Below are 9,194 nucleotides of genomic sequence, written 5' to 3' on the forward strand. Positions count from 1 at the left end.
TAAAATCCTTGACTGCCTTATGAATATTAGTTTCCCTTGCCTACTATTGTAAAATAGACACTTGAGTGGGATAGAAAGGAATGTTGGGAAACAGAATTAGAGAAAACTTGTAAGCCCGCCTTTAGCCTATAACTGATTGGAATACCTAAAAGGGGTTCTACAACTTGTCCAGTGAAATAGGCCTCATGCAATGCCTTTACAGAGTATAGGACCTTAGGTGGAATCCTGAGTCCCATCACAACCTTGTGAGGTGAGACATTCCCACTAGAAAGAACAAGCAAACTGGAACAGCTACAGTGACAGAAGATACATCTTCATGATGAACCTGACCTATACTCAGAGTGGTAGTTAATCTAAATACCAACCAAGAGGGAAAGAGTCTTCAAATCAAGTATCAATGCTATCCACTATGTACACAGGATAGATAGGAACGGGCAACTTAGACATTGACTATCTAAAATAAAGGGGCAATAAAGGCACAAAGTGACTGGCTTACAAGGTTTCAAGAGGGAGTTTAGTTTAAGAGTATGGGGGGAAAGCAACAGTCCCCACTGGATGACTGTCATTTTGTCTGGATGGGTCTGGTGAAAAGAGATGGGGATAAGATTCGTAAGATTCAATAGTGAATAACTGTTATCATGACTAATTGTGACTGTCACACTTATAAAGGTAGAAGTTTTGTAACAAAAAAAGGGGAGTGGTTGATCTTACAGTCCAGAAACAGAGGAACCTAGGACCATCAAAAGAAGAATGCACAAGCAGAATGCAGGACCTTATCCAGAGAAGCAGCAGCACCAGTGAAGGAGGCAGAGATGGGGGCATGGAGAGGCATATAGATTCATGGTCTAAGAAGAGAAGGAATAAGAGCTGGTGGCCGGGAGCCGACTTGCAAAATGTGCCCTTTGGAGATGTAAATTATTATATATGGCTGAGTGGTTTTTGTCTTGTTTGTTTGTGTTTTTTTTTAAAAACTAAACTGGATAGAAAGAAATACTGTTAACTGATGGTATATGGAGGGGATTATAATCAATGTAATGAAACAAGGTATATGATTTGTTTAATGTAAAACTGATGATATGCCCTGTAAACTTTCACTCAATCCACAATAAAACCTTAAATTAAAAAAAAAAAAAATGGCACAGTGCAGCAGTTCTGAAAATAGCTTGTGAGGGGGGCAGTGGTTAGCAAACAAACGTAGAAGGCATGCGTTTTTCTGCATAAAAATATGGTATATAGTCTATGAACCCTGGCAGGAACAAGGGTAACCTATATGAACAGGTTATCTACAGAAAAAAAGAAACTCAAAAGGTAAGAAATGTATGAAGTGATGCTCAAATTCAAGCTCATTGTTTAAAGAAATTCAACTAGACCAAGGAGATAGTGATTTTAGCAATTAGGCTGCTGCAATTTACAAAGGTGGATCATGTCAAATGTTGGCATTAGGAGACAAGATCCTTCATGCACTGGTAGAAGGAAAGCAGCACTTAACTAAACTAAGTAAACACATAACCACATGGCCCAGCAATTCCTCCTCTGGGTATATACATATCCCCCAAACATTGCTTCACTGGTGCATAGTGAATGTGTACAAGGTTTTTACAGCAGCACCATTTGTGATGGAGGAAAATTGGAGATAATCTGATGTCCATCTTTGGGAGAGTGGAGAAGTAAAATGTGACAGGCACATACCATGCAATATTTTGCAATTGGATGCAAAATACTATGGAACAACATGGATGGATCTTAAAAATAATGCTGAGCAAAAACAAGAGTCTATGGAATGAGTGATATAATACCTTTTAAATATTTATATGGAAAACAATTTTAGAAGAACACACATTGCAAAAACACGTACAGACAAAAGGATAGAAAATTTAACTCATCAGAATGGTTACATAAGAAGAAGAAATGGCAGTAAAAAGAAATCACTAAATGCATAAACCCAGAGAGGGACCTTGTTGGAGGCTCATGTTGATGCTATGCAGGAAATTGGACAGAATGATTAATTCAAACTTCTGAACTGACACCTGTACATCTGTTCATTTTGGACATGCATGAGAATAGCTTCTTCAAATGAGATGCTTAGTGCCTGTGTAAGCTATTTAGTGCTGCTATAATAGACCAGTCCCTGGAGAAGGATATCATGCTTGGAAAAGTACAGGGTCGGTGAAAAAGAGGAAGACCTCCAACAAGATGGATTGACATAGTAGCATCAACAATGGAGTCAAACAACAATTGTGAGGATGGTACAGGGCCGGGCAGCGTTTTGTTCTGTTGTGTATAGGGTCACTATGGATTGGAACCGACTTGACGGCACCTAACAACATAGTAGAAATACCACAAGTGGATAGATTTCACAAATGCACATTCATTCTATCAAAGTTTAGGAGGTTGGAAGTCTGAATTCACAGTACTGGCTCTAGTGGAAGACTTTCTTTCTCTGTGTCTCTTGCTTTTAGGGAGTTCTCTGTGCTCCACTCCCATTTCTTTTTTGGTGGCAGTAGGTCTCTTTCACTGTTTGCTTCTCCTTCCTTTCTATCTCTTGTAAGCTAAAAGGTGATGCAGGCCACCCCCCTAGGAAAACTTCCCTTACACTACATCTAGGTTGTGGCCAGAGTGAGGGTGGTGGATCCTACCCTAATCCTTTTACATCTGATTGGCTGATCATATCATGGAGAGTGGTCACATTATTACATGACTATCTAAGTGTATCATTACAGAACAGCCAAACCACTGAGAATCATAGCCCAGCCAAGTTGACACATATTTTGGGGAGTGCAGTGAGGTTGGAACATAATCAATCCATATCATCATCCTGTCCTTTTCCCCAAGCCGAGGCACAAAATGATGAGAAGGTTGAGCTCTTGTTTTACAAGGGTCTGCTTGCCTCAATGAATTAAGAACTCAAGCTATCTCTCACTGGTGGAGCAGAGGAAAGCTACTCCAGCTCCCCACTTGGGATGTGTCATATAAGGGGAGATAGAAGCGGGTAGTGAATTAGGATTTCCTTTGAACTCCTGATAACTATGTGGATTTGCGTGATCCACAGTCTTTTGTTCCAGAACCCAGAGTTTGCCAATCTTCACTAATTTTCACAACCTCAGATGTGAATGCTTTTGCTAGAGTGGAATCCAGAGTTGACACGGATTGTACATGGAATCTCAGCCTAGTTATGGGATAGCCAGGACCAGAGCAAAGGCAATAAAAGAGAACTCTGCATTACCTATCTCTGGATACCTCTGCAACATTGTCTTCACTTAACCTCAAGGTCAGGATAACCTATTTTATAGTCTTCACTGTCTCTGAGGACAAGCTTTAGCTAGAACCTTGTTTGCTTCTTATAGTATTAAAAGAGACAATGAAACCGGCCTCTCACATGATTATTTCACCAAGTCCCTGTTGCTCTGTGGGGAATATTTGTTTCCTCATTTATATTCATGTCTCTAAAAGACAAGTAGACCTTGGATGAAATTTCAGGCGACAGTAAATTATAAATTATGTATCCATAGTTTTTTTCTCTTCCATACTACTTGTATTTAATTCTCCCCAGAGTCTTGTGCAAACACCAGAGACAAGAGGACAGGAAGCTATTAACATGATGGAAAGAATGAAAGGGGTTTATGTTATGTAGCAGGAACACAACAAGGAAGACATCTTGTTCAAATCAGGTTTTGAGTTCTTCTCTTCTCTTCTCTTTCTCTTTTTGAAAACACCTGAACTCTTCCCCAGACCAGTACCTAGGTACTGGCTTGAAATGTGTGTCCTGTTCATTCAGGACAAGGTAAGGTTTGTCAATGGATGCAGATTTCTTAGGATCCCAACTTGAAGATTTTTTGTTTCTTGAGCGAGTGAGAGAGCACCAACTAAGCTGGTTGCCTTTAAGTCAATTCTGATCCTATGTGTTTTAGAGTAGAACTATGCTCTGTAGAGTTTCCAGTGGCTGCATTTTTAGAAAGCCTTTTTTTTCCTGAGGTGCCTCTAGGTGGAATTGAACCATAAACCATTTGGTTTGCAGGTGAGTACAATAACCAGTTGTGCCACCTAGGGACAACAAAAGAGTTGATAACATAAAACACTCAGGATGATTAGCTGAGAACAGCTAACCCTAGGAACAGGATGCTGCTGAGTGGGAAGGCCAGGTACTGTCAATGAAAGGATGCTGGCAGTTAGAATGAAATTAACCTCTAAATACTTCAGCCCTAGTTTGTCATCCTGTAGGAGGCATCCAGTGTTCCTCGGACTTCTTGCTCAACAAGAGTAGTGCATGCCTGGAGTGGCCATCCTGGCATCACTCCAGTCTTGTAAGCAAAATACTCCGTTCTTCAATTTTACTTACTTCCCACCTTGGGGATATCCCCATTCTCACTTAAGAAGATGGTACCCTTGTATTCTTTTCCTCCCTTGTCCTTAACAGAATTTAGTGGGGTTGGCACAAACAGCAAGGACTCAATATTAAATGAAAATAACTGTGTAGGTTTCATGTAATTTATTTAGGAACATTTGATTTGGGAGATGGTCTGAAATTAGAGTGGCTTTGGGCATCAAAGTAGAGCTTCTTGGGTGTACCATCCCTGAGAGGGGTATTGTGTACCCTCTCCGCCTAGGTTTCAGTGCACTGAAGATTCCCCTGTGAGTGCTCTGCAGTTGGAATTTAATGATTTGATGCAACCAACATTAGATTTTATTGGCCTGCCAAACTTTGTGCAAGGTGCTTTCACAGATATTATTTCTGTCTATGAACTTTTCATTCTGCAACACATTTTCCCCCAGTGTGTTCTGTTGAATCTCCAAGACAAAGCCAGCAGTGTGCATCAGTGCAGTGACTTAAGTCTAAAATTGAGCCTTCTATCAAAATCTGGCAAAAGCTTCCAAACATGTGCACACATCTTTTTCATGTACCAGACAACTCCTTCTTTGGTACTCAAACCTACATGGAGCACCTCGGTCAGTAACTATACTAATTGTATAGGTAATTGGGTTCTTTAGTTTTCTCCTTTCTGAGATGGCATTGGTAATTGCCCCAGGAGCCCAATGTTAATTGGGGGTCTCCTCAGGGGAAATACATCCTAATGGTCCCCTGTATTGCCCACAAAACAAAACCACTACTCAGGTTTCCTCTCCACATTTCCATACGGGCTGTTAACACTCCGATTGTTCCATCCTGCTGAGTTCCGGGCAGATTCAGGATCCCAAATCCAAACTCTTGAATGCCTATTGAAGAGGCTTCATCTAAGGGAGGGCAGTGGTATGCACAGAAACTGGTCTACCTTTAAACACACAGGTGTCTAGAGCAAAGCACAGCTCCAAGATAGCACAAAAACTTCAGGATATGGTCCTTTGGCTCACAACAGCTAGCTGCATCACTGCCAGTATGGGAATTAAAAGTTCACACGACACTGAGCAAGCATTGAAACTCATGCAGTTAGAGGATGAGTTTAGATCTAATAAGTGTGGAAATAAAGCACTCTGTTCAAGTGCCTGTTGATTGTATCCTTTTTATGGGAAAGAAATTCTTAATTCAGTGGAAAGCTCTAATCCATGGGTCATTGGCTGGTAGCTTGGGATAGAGGACCATGGAGGATTGTGGATGTGCAGGGATGGATTTAAATGAGAAAAGGATAGCCCCTTGGATCTGAAACATCTTTTGAAAGATGATTTTTGCCCACTAAAGAGAACAAAGGTCCTTCAAGGTCCAGTTAGTGAACATATAATGGAATAGTGAAAAAGAAGAGGAAATAGGATTGATTTGCAATCTCACTACATGGAAGGACCACTGGTAGCATTTTGGTGTATTTGGTCCAATGTCCTGTGCTGTCAGACCATGTCCAATGGGGGAGGTCCATGGGTTTGGACTGGAGGATTTCCAATCACCTTTCTGTGAGTCTGAGGGAATGGTTTCTGGGGCTAATCTAGTGCTCTATGATGGCAGAGCATCTCTAGGGATAAGGGTGGGTGATGGTTTTTGGTTTTTGTTTTTCAGAACATGCTTTCCCTACACTTGTGCACACTCATGAAGCAAGGGGAAAGTTCAAAGTCTGGTTGTGCAGTCCCACACAGGAGACTGCAGAGAGGTTCCATGGGAGGTGGCAAAGGTGTGTTAATAGCATGGGCCACAGAGCTGGAACCGATGGGCTCAAATTCCAGTCTTCCTATTTAAGAACTATGGGACCTTGGGTGAGTGAACTCACCTCTCTGTGGCCCAGTTCCACCATCTATGAGTAGGGATGATGATATACAACAAATAGGCTGTTGTAAGAATTAGTTTAAGTAATTGTTGTTAAGTGCTGTCCAATCAATTTCAACTCATAGCAACTCTGCGTAGGGTTTTGAAGCTTTAAATCTTCAAGAGAGCAGAGAGCCTCATCTTTCTTCTGCAAAGCAGCTGGTGGGCTCGATCTTCTGATTTGCAGTCCATGTTTAGGTAATTAGATAAGGTACATTGTTGTTGTTAAGTGCCGTCGAGTCGGTGCCTTACAAATAGCACTTAAAGGTTAGATATAGGTTTATTTGATGTGAATGACATTAAGCAAGTTGCTAGTGAGTCTAACCGAATTCATGGTGGCCCCATGTGTATCATAGTTCAACTGTGCTCCCTAGGATTTTAAATAGATCACCAAGCCTTTCTTCGGAGGTGCCTGTGGGTGAACTCAAATTCCTCTAATTCTTTGGTTAGCAGTCAAGCATGTTAATGGTTAGTACTACTTATGAACTCCATAAGGACATTATCATTCTTATCTCTTAAGAACATTTTTCAAGTGTCTTCTGCTGACTTGAATGAGGATATTGTTGTTATGTGCTGGTTCTGACTCATAGTGACCCTATTTAGGGTTTCTGAGGAGTGGTTGGTGGGTTTGAACTACCAACTTTAGAGTTAGCAAACCAGTGCTTATCCTATGGAGCCATCCCAGGACTCAATGAAGATTGTTTTTGTTGTGAAGTGCCATTATTCAGTTCCGACCATAGTGACCCTGTATAGAGTTTCTGAGGAGCAGCTGGTGAGCTTGAACCACCAACCTTGTGGTTCAAACCGGTTTTTCTGTCCAGCGCATTAATCCACAGTGCCACACCAGGCAGGTGGAATATCTGGATTTAGAGGTAGACAACCTCAAGCTCGATCTAGCCACTTACTAGCCCTTTGATTTCTATGTGCCTCAGTTACATCATCTGTGAAATGGGAAAATGAGGTCATTGTCACTAGTTGTTAAAAGGACTGTGTTGAAACTAAAGGGACGCAGAAGTGCTTTGTGTGTGGAGAAGAGCCATAGGTATAATTTTAAGAGATTTACTGTTGCTACTTTTACCATGCAAGTCTCTGATTCTAGGTAGCAGAAGGGGTAAGAGAGAGGCTAAACACTTGCAGACAATCTGAGCAGGAACCTGATGTTTAGCCTAGTGCCTTTCATGGCCTCCCATAGACCAGGGGAGAGCTCTGTCGGTTCCTGTGGTTGCCTTCGTAGTGAGAGGTTTCTTGCAGTATTTTGGGAGGGGCGAAAGAAGGAGTAGAAGAAAACACTCCTTTCCTTCTTTCCATAGGAAGGTAATTGAGCTTCTCTTATGGGCTCCTCTCAGGACAAGGCTCAGTAGAGGCTGCTGAGAGCCAAACATCATGCATGGGAGACGGAGGCATCAAAGAGGCCACAGCTCTCTCACCTGTGATGAAGGTGGTTGACGTGATGCTACTCCGCATGGCGTCCTGGGCTGCCTGCAGGAGCACTGTGTAGTCTGTGTTCTCTGACAGGCCCTCCAATCGGATCCATGTGTCCTCTGCATCCACAATCAGCTCCTGCATAATGGACCAGAGGAAGGGAGGTGGAAGAGAGAGCCACAATATGGGGAATGAGGGAAAGGAAACTTCACACCTCATGGCCAGTCAGGATGTTGTATAGAGTAATGCAGCGGCCATGTTTGTCTTCTCCATTAACCAATATGGAGGAAACCAAAAAGCAGAGAGGATGGCTTCTATGTGAAGGTTAGACCACTTCCTATCTCACAAGTGTACATTTGGATAAATGCTGCCAGATTACCAATCCATGGGTTCTCAGAATGCACTGGGCTTCCTCCACAGTTAGGAAAGCAGCTAAGGAAGCATGATGCTAGGCCTTCTCTACCCCCACGTTCAACAGAGTAGCTCTGCTGAACTCTATTGTATATTTTTGGCTCCTGCCTACTATGATTTCACTTTCAAAAAGGATTCCACTACTCAGTAAAATTTCATAAGCAGGATTCAAGATAGACTGTTTGATGATGACATAAAACAATACCTGTCATCTCTTTATTGTAGGCCAGACAGATGTAGCCTTTAAAATGCTTATTAGAAGTCATAACAGACCATTGAATTTGTTATCCAGCTCATGTTTACTTGGCCCAACAGTGAAAAATAGTCCCAATACCACCTACTTATGTATATAGACTTTGAAGCTTTGCATCATTATACTGAGAGGACCACCAGCACCTACAGAAGCTGCAGTGGCAGACACCCTGGTAATCTAGGGAGAGAAGCTGAGGCTTAGAGAGGTTACTGCTTTACTTCAAATTGAGTAGAGGGTGGTGGAGCCAGGACTACAACTCAGATGTTACGGCTCTATCCTCTACCACATGCTACGTATGGTGGATGGGGAACCTAGCTCTTTCACTGTGGATTACTTCCTTCCTGCCTCCCTACAATTTCTACCGATCATTGGACTGGCCTTGCTGAATCAAACTAGTCTTCCCCTTTTCAACAAAACCTCACCTTCCGGCTTCCATCAGTGGATTTGTAGGTCAAGACGTAGTTCTCAATCTCTGCCCTGGGAGGCTGCCAGGAGATCAGGGCACTCTGTCTGGTAACTTCATTGGCTGTCAGGTTTGAAGGAGGGTCCAGGACTGCAAAGAGGAGAACATGTTGGAGAGTGCCTGCCTCTCATGCCTTCTCTGCTAGAATCCAGACATGTGTATCCACGTGCCCACCTCTGTGTCTCAGAGTTGCTCCAATGCTGAGCCCAATGCTGGGTCAGAAGATAAGCCTTCAGTGTCATGATCACCTTTGTAGCCAGTTCCCACTTCCCTCACCTGGGCCTCTGGGTAGGGGCTGTGACATTTTATTAAAATTTCATGTCTGTGAATCCATTTTTTTTAAAAGTTTTTTTTTTTGTGTGTGTGTGTGTGTGAATTGAGTGATAGTTTACATGGGAGAATATCAGCTTTACACTCATCCT

The 9,194-nt window shown here is 42.3% G+C and overlaps 1 protein-coding gene across 1 annotated transcript in view; it reads right to left on the bottom strand.

Moving 5' to 3' along the window:
* TNR (tenascin R) overlaps positions 1 to 9,194 on the bottom strand; it is a 161,593-nt gene that overhangs the window by 73,590 nt on the left and 78,809 nt on the right. Inside the window, exons 15-16 of the mRNA XM_006867069.1 lie at positions 8,732 to 8,862; positions 7,651 to 7,783 (exon numbers count right to left, since the gene is read on the bottom strand). Coding sequence (XP_006867131.1) covers positions 7,651 to 7,783; positions 8,732 to 8,862 — 264 coding nt within the window. The remainder of the gene's footprint in view (positions 1 to 7,650; positions 7,784 to 8,731; positions 8,863 to 9,194) is intronic.

Source organism: Chrysochloris asiatica, unplaced genomic scaffold (genome assembly GCF_000296735.1).
Source record: "Chrysochloris asiatica unplaced genomic scaffold, ChrAsi1.0 scaffold00100, whole genome shotgun sequence".
In the NCBI taxonomy this organism is placed as follows: Eukaryota; Metazoa; Chordata; class Mammalia; order Afrosoricida; family Chrysochloridae; genus Chrysochloris; species Chrysochloris asiatica.